The 17669-nt window shown below is 42.3% G+C and overlaps 1 protein-coding gene across 2 annotated transcripts in view; it reads right to left on the bottom strand.

Moving 5' to 3' along the window:
- GRIK1 (glutamate ionotropic receptor kainate type subunit 1) overlaps positions 1 to 5239 on the bottom strand; it is a gene marked incomplete at both ends in the record, with an annotated part of 173138 nt that extends 167899 nt beyond the window's left edge. For both annotated transcript variants that reach the window (XM_080358509.1, XM_080358510.1), the window contains one exon: positions 5113 to 5239. In XM_080358509.1, the coding sequence (XP_080214635.1) occupies positions 5113 to 5239 (127 nt within the window). The remainder of the gene's footprint in view (positions 1 to 5112) is intronic.
- Between the last annotated feature and the right edge of the window lie 12430 nt (positions 5240 to 17669).

The raw sequence follows: 17669 nt of genomic DNA, 5'->3' as shown, positions 1-17669 counted from the left end.
TAGTTTCTTCAAATCCTGAGCAGCACTCTACACAGTCCCAGCAATAACAACATTCCGGCCACAGCACGGCCACCCAGCAGACACCCTTACTGAGGCATCAAAAGCTGACATGTAACAGGTCATCATAATGCTGACGAGCTCCATGCACTCAATGACCGCCACTTAGTCTTGGGAGTGAGCTCAAGAAATGCTCTGGACAGTGGACTGGTGTAAAACAAGAGATAAGGATGCACAGGACCTGGTTTTGTCAGATCCTGCCTGTCATTAGGAAGGGTAGTAAGTAGGTAGGTCAGTTAGGGGAAGTACAAAGGTTTCATCATTCTCAATATATTATGTCCAGACAGCTCTTCAGGCTATTTAAACCAGTGCAGCTCCCTTGAGTTCAACAAAAGGATGCCCATTTACATGAGCTGAGCACCGACTTCATGATTTTTTAATATTCACCGACAGAGCAGCCCAGTAGGGCAAATGACTTCCACAGTATAAAAGCCTGGAAATACCATGGTATGGAACCCAAAGCAATCCACCCCTCTGCATCATCAAGCCTAGATGGCAGTACACAAAGAAATCACCAATGAGATTTTGATTTTAATGATTTATGGTGAAACCATGCAAAACATTATGCAGTCAAGTGTTTTCCCTGAGCTCCCTGTATACATTGAGGCCACTCAGCTCCATCAGCCTTTCAGTGCACAAGTGTAGATTTGCTAGGGTGTCCTTCTCAGGTTCCATCAATACATTTTTCCTGGGCCTTTTATAGGATATTTTTAACCTGATTAACCACTTAAAGCGTGCAAACCAAACTTTGCACTGTCTGACACTTGTATAGTACTGTCAAATTCAGTGAGGAGAGAGACACACAAAAATGGATGTTAAGACATTTTGGTAGCAATCCTTTAGAAATATTTGTAGCAAAATAGTTTTCTGTTAAGTGTATGATGAGGAAATTTAGGCAAATTATATTACAGTAAAATGATAAACCACTGAGCATTCAAGATCTGGTGAACAAAATATAATAACGCCTGGTCATCTAACGATAGAAATTGCAGTTCTACTTCCTACATTATGGAGTAGAATAACTTGTAGACACCCAGTAAGAAATACCTTTGAAAAATAACATTCTAAATGATGTTCAAATATAATAGAGACTTTCCAAATACAATTTTGCCATGTCACACTGACAAAGCTCAAATGTGTGTTTATATCACTCTCTTCACAAACAAAATCTTGAAAATGGTTGACAAAAAGTAGCAGATTTGCAGTGAAATTAATTAGGTTTTTGTCTTTATAATTCTCATAGTGTGGGAATGGTAATATCACAGAAAAAAAAAAAACCTCACCACTCTAGTCCTGCTTCGGGAAATACAGACATATATTTGGAAATCTATATTGAAAATTTCAACTTATTAGAAAACAGTAATTTGCAGGTTAGGTTGTCCTATGTGTGTCTGTTTAAAATCTATATTTCTCAATTGGATAAAAATATTACGGGGCTAATCCTGCATCTTCAAAAACACTAATCACTAAACTATTGGGTATTTTGCTTAAGGAATACATCAGTGCAGGGTATGAACCTGTACTTAAATATGCCATTTAACTACAGAAACACACAAATTAATGGAAGTTACTTCTGGTAAGAACTGAAGTGTATCTATTTCATCACCTAAAGCAATTTCTATGAAACCTAAAAATTACTCACTTGCTCATTTTCAGGATTCGTTAATTTTAGAGATTAATACCAAAATTCATCCAAGTATAACTTCCTACAAGTATTTGTTGAAAACTGCCACATTCTCTTTTTAATTAACTCCAGTGATATGTTAATAACTTGTGCAGTTTATCAACTATTGGTTAGTTCTAATCCAGAGCACAGCTTGAATGACTACCATTTATAATTTTTTTATGTCATATTGCTGAAATATGTGTCTGTAACCTAGTTAGAAGTGGCCTTAAAGATGTACAGTAAGAAATGAGAAAGCTCTGTGTCCACTATTAACAAATACATGGTGTTGCTGCTGAGATTTCCATGCTTTGGAGGCTGTCTCTGCAACTTAGTGCTTGCTCGTCTTAATTTATATTATTCCTTCTGTTATTTGAGTTCATTTATTTTATACAAGTGGTAAAAGTAGAAAAGATAAGAAGGTTGCGTTGGCTCAGCGTAACACCTAGAAATTCCTTGATATTAAATAAAAATATTAGCGTCATGAACTTTAAATATACCTTTATATAATATATTCTGATGGGTTATGTGTAGACAAACATGGCATTTCCTTGGACAGTTCTATCAGTTCATATATCAAGGGAAAAGCTTTCTAACAGAAACATGAAATACTCAGTAAGACACTAAAATTTAATGATTGTGTTACCTGAGACTGAAAATGATCTCTCTACAACCATTATTTTTAGCCTAATTAATTAATTTTTACTCATCATCTCTCATTTTCTTACTTAGAAGGCTAGAAAAGCAGTCATTAGCTAGCTACTGAGAAACAGTGAGAATTCCTATTGCTTGCATGTCCTTTCTCAACTAATTAAATATCAACAAGAGAATCCATTCATTTGTATTATAAGCTACATAAATAATGAAAAAAAATAAAAAAATAAAAAATCCCAAAGCTCCCTAGCAGTGGAAAATGCAATTAAACTACCAGTGTATTAATCCAGGTTCAATCTGCTATGCCACTGTATATCAGTGCTTTCTTTTCCTTAATTAACTAAAACATGAAGAAGAAAATCTGATGGCTTACGACCATTTTCTTCACTGTTAGAAATGCTTTGGGATGATTTTATTTTGTTATCACAAAGAATGTCAGAGGAGTTCTTCCCATTACTTCTGTTCATGACCTCTAAGAGTGACAGATTCCATGGAGAAACTTCCTGCTGTTAACGGATGTGAAGGATTAATATTTTATAACTTTATGGGCAGGATAACTATAGTAATAGGAATACATTTAATATTTTATGCTTTCATAACCACATAACACACGAGGAACATTTACTCTCTGGCAGCATCTCTTTGGATATGTGTGTGGTTGTTGTGATTGAAAGCTGAACAGTTTGTCATACTTACTGTTTATATTGTGGTGGAAGTAACAGCATCTAACCAGTGTTAGGGTACCATCGCTGCAGGCACTGAAAGAGTGAATATGAACTGGGGCTATGCACAGAGCTGGCAGCAGAGAGTCTACCAACCACGCAGAGCAATTTTAAGGAAAAGCAATGTGGGCAATTGCTTGGGAGCCTTGCTAGACCAAACAGAAGCGGCAAAGCAAATTATACAGTGGGGAGGTTGACAGAGGGAGGAGTGCACACCCTAAATCTCTGCCTTGGTCCCTGCAATGCTGATGCCAGCTGCGAAGCCGAGGTTTCATGATGCACAGAGATAAGCATTAAGACTACGTTCAAGCAAATATGTTTCCCTTTAAACTCTGGTGTGTTCCTTTTTCCTTCAGAGGTTGCTCCCATTAAAGCCAAGTTAAGGCTGTCTAGTAGCAGCAATGATGCTCATGTATTTCCAAACCATCCTGTTGTAGTATGTGGCTAAGTTTATATGGTTTACTTTCTTCTACAAGTTTCATTGGCCCTGAATTTACTGGTCTGTGAAAGCACAAAGCTTTGTGTTTCATGTGCTCTGTGCATGTGTGCAGACTTTCCCCTTGGCTCCAAACTGGGCACAGTTACACTGTAGTGGTGAGCAGAAAAGTAGCCAAGTTCAGCTGCATCTCACGATAAAAAAGTGAGCATACACTGAGTATGGACAGTTATAAAATAATTCTAGATTTTCAGCTGCAAGGTCCTAAATGCCTTCAGCTTTTCTTTCCTCCCCTCCCCTTCCTTTGCCTTTGCTCAGCACTTTGATGGACTATGTCCCTTTATTTATTTAAATGTTTCAGTCTTCAGGTCCCTTGCTCTCCAAGCATATGAGGAGCCTTCCACTTGATGTTTAAAGGAGCACTCAAGAGAGAAAAGCTGAGTGGAGTTAACGCTTGCCAGATCAAAAAGCATCAATCTTTTACTTCGCACAGAAACATGCCTTTAGGAATGCATCTCCCTGGGTGGCATAAACAGCTTTTCTTTGGGGTTTGTTTTTTTCTTCCAGCTTCATGTTCAGTGTTTATTAAGCAAAAGAAGGATACGCAGGGAAACAGAAATGTGGCAGATTCTGCCTGCATCGTTTCCACAGTTTTTCCTAGCCCCCTAACTCTTTTGATACTTTGTATTCACTGTCTCACTTGACTGACACAAGAAACCCACTGTAGGGAGAGAGGCTTCCTGTGAACTGAGCCCCGTTTCCATGGTGCGGAGTTTTCTCCTTAAAAATAAATTCCTGTTTTCCGGGGCTACACCTTAGGTACAGCACTTGCGGAGCTTCCCCCATCTCAGGGTTAGGGGCCAAGGGCAAAGGAGGGCAACTACGTCCCTCATCCCAAAAGGTTACCGACTGCTGGCTAAAGCTCCTCTCTCTCCGATCCAGTAAACCTCATCACTTCTCGGCATGCACTTTAAGATCAGCGAACCATTCCTGTGCCTCCCTCCCGCCGCGGCGTGGCGGGGAGAGCGGTGTTTGACTGGATTTGGGCGCACTTTACACCCGCTGAGCGCAGCGCTTCAGCAATGACACCTCCTCGCCCGCGGTCAGCCCCGAGCGGCTCCCGGGCTGCTCGCCCCGGTCTCGTCCCCATACCCGTCCTCGCTCCGCTGGGATTTCCGAGACCAACTTCCCCGCGTCCTGCCGCCGCGCACCGGGGCAAACTTTCGGGAGCGGCACCCGCGGAGCCCCGCAGAGCACAGCAGCGGAGCAAATCGGGTGAGCTGTGCCCCGCTCCCCGGGCAAACGCCCCGCTGAGGAAAGCCACGGGTTGGAGGGTAGCAGCCCGGCGGGGGCGCACGCAGCCCCAGCCCCTTCGCGGCGGCTCCCTGCGGGCTGCGCCGCCGCGCCTGGCGGGAGGTACGCGGGTCCCGCTGCTCCGGCACAAGCAAGTCCCCGCACAGCGCCCGGGGCAGGAAGGAGGGGAAGAGCCCAGGAGCGAGAAGTCCCCTTCGCCGCTCCTGGCGGTGGGAGCCGGCGGTGACCGCAGCACGGGGCGCGGAGGGTCCGCGGGCAGCACTCACCGATACGCAGCACTTGCTGGCCGCTCCGTGGCAGGCCGGCCGAGGCGCAGAGCAGCACGAAGAGAAGCCCCCCGCCGCCGCCCGGAGCCGAGCGCCGGGGCCACTGCGGGCCGAGGGCGCTCGCCATCCTCCGTGCCCGTCTCAGTTCATACCGGGCTCCGCGGGTGCGGGGCGCGGGCGGCTACCCCCGGCGAGGCCGGCTGCGCGCCGCCGCTCCGCGCCGCCCGCCCATGGCGCGGGGGCTCCGCGCCCGCCGCCCGCGCTCCCGCCGCTGCCGCGCCGCGCTGGGCTGTGCTGCGCCGCCGCCCGCGGCTCCCGCCGCCCCGCTGCCCTCGCCCCCCGCTGCCGCCGGGAGGGGAGGGAGGGGGCGGCTCCTCCCGCGGGGCGGCCCCGGGCGGGGCGAGGCGGGTCCGGGGCCTGAGCGGGACGGGTAGAGTGGCGGGGCAGCACGCACACGGGTACATGCACACGCACAAAAAACTGTCCTGGTGCTCCCCGGCCCGCGTTGAGCAGGGGAGAGGCAGGGCAGGTACAGGTGCAGGGGCAGACACAGGGACTAAGGCAGGACATGGGTAGGGACAAGGGCAAGGAGAAGGACAGGGGCAGAGATGCTCCCTGTCCCCGGTCCCGCCAGCCCACTTGTCCCGCGTTGTGCCATGTGCTGTTCCGGTCCCCCACGGATCTCTCCCCGCAAGGCTGGAAACCCCTCCTTAGCCTGGGAGATTCCTCCCCCCCACCCCACTCCGTGCCTGTCAGCCCCACAATTCCTGCTTTTTTTTTTTCATCCTGGTTGTATGGGAATTCGAAACGTGGGCAAGAGACGAAGACGGGACAGGAGGCACATGTGTGTGCACAACTCCCTTTTAGGGGGCCAGGCATGGGATGAGGTGATGGTGAACAATGTATGGAGGCTGAGGGACACCCGTGGGAACAAGGTGGAGGGAAGGTTGCACTTTCTGCAGTGTGTTTACTACTCCGGACTTCTGCAACCAAGTGAGGGACAGAAGACACATCCCCACAGGAGCCTCAGCATGGGGACTGCAGGGCTACTCACCCGTGATCAGGAATTAACAAAGTTCAAGTCATGAAAACTCAAGGACAGTTTTGAACAGTTGGACACAGTGATCATAACATTCCCTGTCCTTGACTTGGGATTGCTTTTCCCCCATGACTCAAATTATTTTTAAAATCTCAGTTTTAAAGGTTCAGCAAAACTCAGAATGCTTCACTATAAAGTAAACATATGGGTCCTGAGCAGATCTGAAAAAAGAAATAAAACATAATAGGAGAATGACTTCCACCTAGCAACAGAACTAAAATTGCATAGCTGGGATCCAAAATTGAAATGATTTAAATTTGTTTATTTTGTATTCCTCTCCAGTCTAACTATTGTTCCAGAAATTAACTCCTTGGAGCAGTCGCAGCACATGCTGAAGAGCTATGGAAATGCAAGTGTCTACATTATATCCCCCAGTCAGTCTCAAATGTTTCCTGAAAAGCCTGCCTCTGCTGTTTACAGAGCAATTTAAGCTATTCAGGAGTTCTCACTACCAAGATTCCCAGCCAGGATGCTAGGTAGTGCCCCACTTTACATTTCTTACAGCACATTTTACGTGGAACTTAGAGAATTTTTGCCAGTGATGTTTATTTTTCATTTGTTTACCTGAGAGCCATCCTTTCCATAGGAACAGACCTAAATCCACCTTGCAGGCACAAGGTAGGGAAGTGACATTTCCCGTTAGCTTTCATGCCTCATCTCCTGCTGCCCTGCCAGCACGTAGCTTGGCCTGCGCCTCTTCTGGGGCCACCACCATCCCACAGCTCAGAGCGATGGCCACAGATGTCGGCATCGCTGCTTCAGCCCCCCACCTGCTTTCACAGCTCAGCACAAGTACCCGCCCCCAGCTCTTGCCCTAACAGAGGGTGAGAGGCAGGCTCAGCCTGCACCCTTGCCTATCTCACGCATGTCACACCAGGTAAAGGTGACAATTACATTAAATTACTTGTGTGGTTAATAACTACAGCCTCCACTGCCATGCAGGAGGCAGAAAATGAATCTATCAGGCCACTCTGGACTGGACTGAATGGCTTGGTAATTTTGATGCAATTTTATAATCTGCCATTGCCTTTTGAATTGCTGTACAAGAGAGAAGACATGCATCTCCTAATCTGGGAAAATCTCAGCCACTGAACAATGGCTAATAACAGCTACCCTTCAGGAACACGTTCACCCACTGTACAAAACCCTGTTTCTGACTGGACTGGCAAGTTTTATTTTCACAGTCACACTGACATGGTAAATAACAGTGATATAACAGCAAGTACTGGTTTCCAAAGGGAAGTCATATTAGTTCCACTTGACTGAGAAATGGTACTATTTTGAAAGAAAAAAGGAAAATATTTCATCAGGAAAATGCAGCTATTGATATTTTCTGAACCACTTGTCCTCAGCCTAAATGGGTTCTTGCAAAAGCCAAAGACACCTCAGTGTTCAGTCCAGTGAGACAAGAAGTTGACTTGTACTGTATGCTTTTGAAAATACGCCTGTTTTTAGCCTTCTCTTTCTCTGAGGTACGAGGACTGAACAGAATGGGAAAACTAAGAGTTTAATAAAGACTGCAAGAGGGTGGCAGAGGTCTGTGGGCACTTGCTATTGGTAGTAAAAACCTGGACATCTCAAACTCTGCTAACTCCTTATGGCAGGAGTGGCTCAAAGGAAACTGGGAAGAGGTACTATCTCCTGCTTCAGGATGTAGTTAAGTGTTACCTAGGTCATATTTCACAGTCTCATACATAAAGAGTGATGTCTTTTAAAAAAAACTACAAGTGGATATGGAAAAATTAAAATCGTCTCTAATGCTGAGAGATTGGCCAAAGTAAAATGACAAATAATCCATTTGGTATCGTGAGCGATCTTTTTTTTCAGTTTTTCTGGTTTTATTTGTGTATATGATCTCTGTGTATTGGTTGGAGTGGACATGTAGCGGAAGGTGTGTTTTCACAATTTTTCCCAAGAAAACTGAGGGAGAGGGTCTTAAACCACCCACTTTGAGATTTAAAACATTGCATTTTCTCAAAACAGTTCTGAACAATTATTTTAGAATTAGAAAGGGGACATTTTCAAACACAAAAGAACAGCAAAATATTTTAAAGTGACTGAAATTTCCCTGGAAGTGTTCTCCGTGTTTCTAATTCTACAGTAAGCTCTAACCCATACAGGTCTTTTGTTGTGTGCAATGTAGTAAATCACCCAGTAAGCTCTATTCTGCAAAATCATGGCATGCTTTACAGGGAATGTTGTTTTATTTCTGACTGATATTTTAAAATGGTAAGTGTCAATACAGTTAATCTTGCTGGTCTCCAGTTACCTATATTCTCACATTTTCAATCTCCTTTTGGACTTTGTTCAGAAAGAGTAGAGGAAAAGTTCAGGTTTCTTTCCAGTCTTTTTTTCTTCCAGTTAAGCAGGTTTGAATGCCCAGTGCCTTAACATGTGAGCTGTTGCTCAGCTCATAAGGGCTGCTGCATCTGCTTACTCATTCATTATGTTGCCAATATTTGGATGAATGTATTAGTAAGGTATGTTGAAATACCTTGAGAATGAAAGGTACTGTGGGCAATCAAAGTCTGTTCTCACCACATTAATATTACAAAGGGTAACAGACTCCTTTACATATGATTTTGAAGTCTTTATTCTTGTTTTACAACATCAAATTCCAGTTAGATATACTGTGTAATTATTATGCAATTTACATAATAATTAAGCTAATAGCTAAAACCTTGTCTGCTACCAGGGCCTAATGACTGAGTCTGGGGATGTAAACCACCTCCCTCACATTTTACATCCATTTCAGAATTCTGAGTTTGGATGTGGTCAAAATATCAGAAGAACTAGTGTATGCAAACAAGTAGAAAGATCTGGAAATTTTCTCAATTTCTTGGTCAAGTTCTGAGTAACTTTACCTGTGTTAAGTTGTCCTCAGGACTTTAAGCAGACCTTGTCCAGTCTCAGTTACTTTCTTACTGAGTTGAGACAACAGGTTGCAGTTAGCCTTCATTTGGGAAGGCTGAGTTTTCCACTTTTGTCTCCCAGTAGCCTTCTACCATCACGCAGTACAAGATTCAACAATAGATTGTAGAATATTGCAGTAGTAAAAGCTCGAAATGGAAACATAATAAATCAGACTCCCGCAGGTCTTTCATAACCTACATACAACACCTGATAACGCAGAAATTGATAGCATAATCTAAAAATAAGCACGCCAAATTGGCCTTCTGCTCTTCTAACAAATAGTTGAGATCTTCAAAAAAATCTTTCACTCTGAATGTACCTTAGAAAAAAGCTAAAAGAAACTGAAAAGTAAAAGAGGAGATTAAAACATCCCTTTCTTGTCCTTTTCTCTTTTCACTTGCTCAAACATTTTCTTTCAAGACCATTTGGAAAATAAATATTGCTCCAAAGGAGATGATAAAAACTGAAAGCCCAAGTGATTCATCGCTCTCTTGATCTCCTCAGCCCCAGCATTTGTTGTGGCTTCTTTGGTTGCAGGCTTGGGTTTGGCTGCTCCATCAGTATTCAGATTTCCCCTGCACATCCTACCTCCTAACACCTTCTGTGTCTGACTGTCATATTGCCCCTCCACAGAGACCTTGTCTCTGTCATCGCAGTGAATCTGTCCCATGTGAGGAGAGGAGAGGAGAGGAGAGGAGAGGAGATTTGACCTCCACTTAGCTGACTGGGAAGACACAAGGAGTAAGCCCCAAGCGTATCCTATAGCGTGCAGGAACACAAACAATCTTTATGCCTCTGAGGGTATCACTGCCCATGAAGAACAGCTGTCATGGGAGAGACGCTCTGAAGATCTATGGAATGCAACACGATGAGACAAGAAATCTGGTCTGTTGAGTAGAGCTGATGGATGTGAGTGATGGAGCACCATGCTGGCATTGACAGGGGAGAGGAGAGAGCTGTTTGAGTGGAATTATTCCAAAGTCTTCTGACATGCCTTAAATTTTACTTCAGTTGAAGTCTAAAATTATTTTTGTAATCTTTCTCTCTCTCTTTAACAGCACATTACCAAAACATAACTGAATTTCACTTAAACAAGGAAGCTGAGTTATTTTTTTAAACTTAAAAATGTTAATACAAAAGTATTTTTACTGAAGTATTATAATACATAGGAAACTAAATAAAAAGTCTTTCCGCAATAAAAACACCACCATGATTACAGCAAGCCAAAACTCACATTTTGAAAAGCTCTTTTTGGTTCAAGTGCTCTCTTTATTTATGTTCCCAAACCTATAAATGCAGTTCTTCCCTTTCCAAACTGCTTTCACTAAAAATGCTACAGCATATCTCTTAACAAACTAACATTGATCCACTCCATTGAACTGGTCTAACATTAATCTGCAAAACTGCTTTTCCCTGAGCAGTAGGTACTTTTATCCACCATACTATTTAGCTAAAAGACATAAATAATCTGCAACTCAAATGTAACCCACTGAAAACCTTTTTCAGCCAAAGACCTATTACATTTTTTCCTCCAAGGTATGATGCACTAGAGACTTTGTGAAAAAGAAAACTTCTACTGTATATACATAGAACATCCTGGCACATCTTATGCTCAAGATCAAATTCTGCTTAGTCACATCAGTAGAAATCTAGAAAGTTTCACTGAAATGAGTGGAGTCAACGTGAGCTTCCAACATTTGACCAAAAGAAATGCTTCTGCCCTGAGCAGCTCTTGTCGTATTTCCTTTTTACAGAAGAAAAATCCTTTTAGCAGATAATGCAGACAAAAGAATTAATACTATTCTTTATTAAATTGCACTGTTTCCTCAGTGTATATTTCTCTTTTTGCCATTGAATTAATATTAATTATGAGTAAGCTGGTGGGGTAAATTAATGACAGTTCCAGATCTCTAAGAGGTATTATTTAAATGTGTCCTAACTCATGTTTCTCCTTCCACACTTATTTCAAAAGAGTGACTTCAATTTCAAAAAGATAGTATTTCACTTTATTATCATAGTACTCCAGCACTGACAAAATCAAATGGGATCTGAGGGAGAAAGGAATCACAGAATGTTAGGGATTGGAAGGGACCTCGACAGATCATCTAGTCCAATTCCCCTGCCGGAGCAGGGACACCTAGATGAGGTTACACAGGAAGGTGTCCAGGCGGGCTTTGAATGTCTCCAGAGACGGAAAATCCACAGCCGCCCTGGGCAGCCTGTTCCAGTGTCTGTCACCCTCACTGAGAAGAAGTTTCTTCTCATATTTAAGTGGAATCTCTTGTGTTCCAGTTTATACCCATTGCCCCTTGTCCTATAATTGGTTGTCACCGAGAAGAGACTGGCCCTGTCCTCGTGACACTCACCCTTTATATATTTATAAACATTAATGAGGTCACCCCTCAGTCTTCTCTTCTCCAGGCTAAAGAAACCCAGCTCCCTCATTTTTTCCTCATAAGGGAGATGTTCTTAATCCCTTTATCATCTTTGTTGCCCTGCGCTGGACTCTCTCTAGCAGTTCCCTGTCCTTCTTGAACTGAGGGGCCCAGAACTGGACACAATATTCCAGGTGGGTTCTCACCAGGGCAGAGTAGAGGGGAAGGAGAACCTCTCTCCACCTACTAACCACCCCCCTTCTAATACACCCCAGGATGCCATTGGCATTCCTGGCCACAAGGGCACAGTGCTGGCTCATGGTCATCCTGCTGTCCACCAGGACCCCCAGGTCCCTTTCCCCGACACTGCTCTCTAATAGGTCATTCCCCAACTTATACTGGTACCTGGGGTTGTTCTTGCCCAGATGAAAGACTCTACACTTGCCCTTGTTATATTTCATTAAATTTTTCCCAGTCCAACTCTCCAGTTTGTCCAGGTCTTGTTGGATGGCAGCACAGCCTTCTGGCGTGTCAGCCACTCCTCCCAGCTTGGTGTCATCAGCAAACTTGGTGACGATGCACTCTATTCCCTCATCCAAGTTGTTGATGAATATACTGAATAGTACTGGTCCCAGTACCGACCCTTGAGGCACTCCACTAGATACTGGCCTCCAAATAGACTTTGACCACAACTCTCTGGCTTCTTTCCTTCAGCCAGTTCACAGTCCACCTCACTATTATGAGCATGCTATTTTCTGCCCTTTTCTTCTTAGATTGATAAGAACAGGGGAATTAGTTTCCTCGATTCTCCAGGAATATGTGTGTTTTTTTCCTTTCTGGTGCAGTCAGCAACACAGGAAACAACGGGAGATCTTCTGCTTGTCCTCTCCAGGAGTCCCAACTGGAGCAGCTCTGGGGTGGTAGGGACCTCCCTGCTTCAGCAGATCCCGCTTAGGGCAAGCTTTGGAGGTCCCTCAGAAGTGCCCTGTTCCTTTCTGCAACTCATCCCTTGTGTTGAGCAGCTCAGTCCATCCCAGACCAAAATGGTCCTGCTCACAGGGCAGCTGTACTATCAGCAAGGAGTGCCAAGAGCAGTTCCAGCATTTGTAGGCCATTTTCCACTCATCCACAGACATAAATCAGGATTTTGGAAAAAATCCTCCACCACCTAAGAAAGATTATAAGTTTTTTCCATAACAATGAGTGTTTCATTCTAAACATGTATGATTTATTGATAGTTTGCATCATCATTCATGTGGCACCTGGCAAAATTAAATTCACAAAGAGCGGTAGATTTTGTTTTTAAAGCTCTGCATTCTAAGGATCATAGAAATTGTGTTTGTTTTATGAATGTTTTGTCTTTCACTTCGCATTTGCATGATCTATTTTACATATCCACAGATAATAAAATATGACATACTGTCTGTGATGAAAAACAATATATGGAATTTTCACTAGGTGTATAGATAAACAGGTTTAAATATATATACGTATCAGCCATGATGTAAAAAGCTACTTATAAGATTTTAATGTCTGTATATTACATATTTGCATATGTATATAATATAATGTCTGTATATATTGTCTATATGTTTATTTTTAATCATCTGAGTTACTAGGTCTTATTTATTTATATTTATTGCTTCCTTTGTGGCAATGCACAGCTCTTCCAGCCCAGGTAGGGGTTCCATTGTTGCAGGCACACAAGCAAGCAGTGCTAGAAAGGAAGGAGTATGCATCATCGTGTTGTACCAGACGTGCTCAGAACTCCACAGTCATCTATTAGCAGACTTTCACCTCCTCTCTCTATGTGTGAGAGGAATTGGTTGAATGCAGGATTGCTTGTGCTTCTTCCCCTCTTCAATCATGATCCACAGGGAGTTCTTCTTCCCTTTATGAAAAGCTTATATTAGAAAAAGTGGATGAATAAGCAGCAAAGCAGGTAACATACTTCACCTGCACAGTCAAGGAGAAGATGGAAAAGGAGCTTGTGCTTTGTTTTTTTTCTTAATGTCAATCATGCTTAATTTTTGCTCTGGTCATAAGAGTTAGTACAAATACTAAAGTAATTTAGGATACAAATGTCAAGGAAAGGAAAGAATCAGAAGAAAGCCTATTAAGAATGAAGAATGAAGGGGAGAAATGGGGGTCCTAGAAGGAAAGACGAAGAAAGAAGACAGGCAAGTGGAACTGGAGTGCAGTCACTAAGAAGCAGACAGAAATTATTTGGAGTTCATATATCTTGGAAACAGTACATTCTTGTGGCTGCAACCTAAGGATCAAATAGTCCCTGAATGAGGCACAGAGAGGCTGGCATGGAGCAGACAGGAAGGGGAAGGATTTTATTTCTTGGGGATGAAGAGGCAGCTTTCATTAGCAATCCCATTTGCACTTCCCATAGTGCTAGTTGTGGTGAAACATGAGGACTTTACCCAGGCCTCTCCCTATGCTACAACTCTTCACAGCTTTATCAGTATTGATACATAACCCATTTCCATTCCTGAATTTTAAGCAAGGCCAGATCTCAACATTGAGAGGAGTGCTTATAGACAAACAGCAGTGCTGCAAGCATCATTGAATCTTCGGTGGACTTGGAGAAACTTTCTTTTTTTGGGCTCCTCCATATTCAGACAAGGGTCATCAGTATGTACGTGTGTATGTATACTTTTATATGTGTAAATATAAAAGTACAAGACCAACATCACTCAGCCACCTTGGACTGCCCTTGGTGCATACAGGCCAGCTCTGCACACAGGTCCCGCCTCTCAACTCTCAGCATTTACACAGATCTGCCCCAGAAGGTAATGGAGGTATCGAGCCCACTGAGTAGGGCACATTCTCCAGGCAAGATGAATGGGAGCAACAGGAAAACATGCCACTGTGGCTCTTTTGTTGCCAAAGCCATGCCATGTAAAGACACCTCTGTGTTACTTTAATGTCTAGCATCACTAATATAGCACTCTGCTCAGGCTAATTTACTGTGTTTCTTAGTAGCACATAAGAGCTGGGGCAATGCAGTATGTCTGGCACCTTCTATTCATTTGTCTGATAATGAGGTGTATGAGCTTCTGCTCTTGCCATGTGTCTAAATATCAATATATTGTGCAGTGCAGATATTTACCCTAATTCTAATGACAAGTTGAACAGAGAGTGTCTGGGGCTTACTCTTAGCTGGTCCTCACCTTGCAGCTACTATCATGCTGGTCTTGCTGGGATTGAGATTGAACATTTCATTTCCAGCTGTGTTTGGCTCCTTGGGGGGCTGCCCATTCCATTGACTTTGGGATTTGGATCAAGTTCTTTTATATTCTGATGTTCAAAGTAAGCTTCTCATCTAATATACTTCCTATAATTACAAAAGAAATTATACATGAAAACAATTTCAATATTAAATGCAATCAAGTTAAGGAGAAATGTTCTTTCAGAGTTAGCCTGGAGTTCCTGTAAACAAATTGTTGTCCTAAAGCCTATGCCTTAATATGATGTGTTTTACAGCTGTTTTAATAACCCAAAGCCTACACAAGCTGCTTTTCTGAAAGCAATTTATATATATATTTAAAATTACTGTCCTCTGCAGTGTTCAAATAAAACTTGCAATAGCTTCTCTATTGCATTGGGAAATCAATTTCTTGCATGTTTTACTTTTTGCTTCTCACACAGTTAATGATGCTGAGGACCTTGGTACCAGCATAATGTTGTGAGTTGAAAACTGCCACATTCTCCATATTCTCTGTTCCTGTCTGGGTTTTTGTTTTTTCCTGACTCCTGACTAATTCACATTCTGCCCACTCTATTGTGTTGCTGCATGAGCGCTCTTTGCAACTAGCTGATGACTATCCCATTATTTGACCCAGTAGAAACACTTTTCTGCCATTTCTGTAGGAAACAGAAGAGGATAATACATCTTAGCCAAAATCCCTTATTTTTCAGTGTTGTGTCAAAAAAAATAGGGCCAATATCACCAGTTGCTAAAATGCCCCTTTCGAGAAAGCACTATATATAACAAGACTGAAATTGGCTATAAGCATACCTTTTTCCTCTCTAGCCGTGACACTGATAGCTTAGGATGCAAATCAAAGCCAGGGTCAGGAGGAGACAATCATATCTGAAACAGTGATGTTGTAATTGAGAAATCCACTGCCAGCCTTCCTAAATCTCTTCTGACTTGTTGTGGCTCTTAATTAGCTTAAAGTACAGGTTAATTGAAAAAATCTGGTTGATACAGGGCAACTTCTATAGCTGTGACTATCATACTTGGTGCAATGTCTTTTAGGAATGAATAAAATGCTTTCACAAGCTGAGAAATTAATCAGCACAGTTATTTTTACTGCTTTAGATTACTTGTCTTCCTGCCTAACACTAATTCCTGATTCTTTCCTACTTATGTAATATATAAACTGCTGTGAATATGCTGATTTTGTCAGCATGACAAATAGATTTTTTTTTTCAGTTAATTCTGCCTTTATGTATTTGACCAAGGTAGAAAGAAGCATGGGAAGGTATTTCACCACTGTAAACAGAATACTGAAAAGAAACACCACAGAAAGCTTAATTTTCCTGTGCCAGTAAGTGGAAGTCTCTTGCAAGTCTCCCTGATTATCCACATTGACAGTATTAAATTGTACACAGAACCTAGGACAAAATAATTCAGTAAAGCTCCATTTGTCTTTGATGGACCTATGCCAGTTTACACCTCCAAGGGTACAGCCCATTTTGGGTAACAACCCTCCACCACTTTAAAATGTCATATACCTAGAGCTGTATTAGTGACAATGAAGGAATATTAAATCTTCCCAATTGATGTAGTTTCCCATTTGATTTAAGACTTTAGTATTGCAAGCTAAAACAACTTGAAATACAGATATATTGACTTGAAATCCATCAGATTCTCATCCTGAACGGCAGTGCAATATAGAGACCCAAAATTATTCCAACCTCTCTCACTGGAAGAGTGTTGTCAAAAATACTGAGTTGATGTTATACTTTGTTGCAGTGAAAGGTATTTTCAGGCTCCTTAGTATAATACTAAAGTTTAGCTGAAGTATCCATGGAGCAATAAACCAGTCTGAGTAAATACATCTTACACCAATATTGACAAGTTATTTGCCTTTGTGGATTTGGGATTAAATTGCTAACACCGGACACCAAAAATCTCATTTTCTTCTCAGATTAGATATAGGACAGAAAGCATGCAGAGGCCAAAAATCTTCACTTATTCTTCTGATATTTTTTGATCAGGATCCTCAGCTGTTGTTCACTGAAGTAGATTTCAACTACAGTGGAGCTGGTTTTGTTCTAAGAGTTGCTGATTAACATGCACATGTACTCTGATACTGCTTATGGTTGCATTAGTTGCAGATTGAAGCTTTTTATTACCTTTACCAATCATCTGATAACCTTGCTCGACCATCTTCATATATAAATATTTTATGGAAAATTACTGATTGAAAACATCAGCAAAAAAGAATGAAAGGAATAGCATTGTTAAGGTGTTCTAGCCAGCATGTCCTCCAAGTATCCACTTCTGAAGAGTACCTGGATCTTCTTGGAGAAGAAGCTTCTTTGGGAAGGCTGGGTCAGGCTGATAGATCAAGGCTAATCCTGTGGCTCGTGGCCATTCTAGGAACCAAAGAACAGGATGTGCTTGATTTCTGAAACTCTTGGATGCCCTTCAGTCCATGAGGCATTTCCTCATCCAGACAGTACGTGCAAGTTCTTCAGTGTTTCTAGTACATAAGCACATCTGTAAAGATGTCAGATCTTTGTCATTAAGACTGCTTGTGTCCTAGATACCCTTTCACCACACTAAAGCAGATCAGTATTTTCCACATGTGGAATTTTCAGAGCTTTTAATTGAAAACTTTCTGTCAGAGAAATGTTAGTGTATATAATCAATTGAAAATAAAATACTTAAAGAACCTATCATCTTACTTCTATGTTTCCATGTTTGTGTTTCCATCTACCTTTCAAAAACATTTCTTTTTAACTACATGATTAATAAAAGTTTGAAATAAATTCTAGATTGTGGGTTCCATGTTCAAAACTGAGCAACTTCTCTGTCTATATGACAAAATGGCTGAGGCTGGAAAGTACCTCTTGAAATCTCCTGGTCCAACCTCCATGCTCAACAGAGACACTCAAACTAGGTTTCTCAGGGTCATATCCAGTAT

The sequence above is a fragment of the Nesoenas mayeri genome, assembly GCF_963082525.1.
Source record: "Nesoenas mayeri genome assembly, chromosome: 1".
Classification (NCBI taxonomy): Eukaryota; Metazoa; Chordata; class Aves; order Columbiformes; family Columbidae; genus Nesoenas; species Nesoenas mayeri.
The sequence above is the reverse complement of the archived record's forward strand: the minus strand, read 5'-3'. Positions and strand labels throughout refer to the sequence as shown.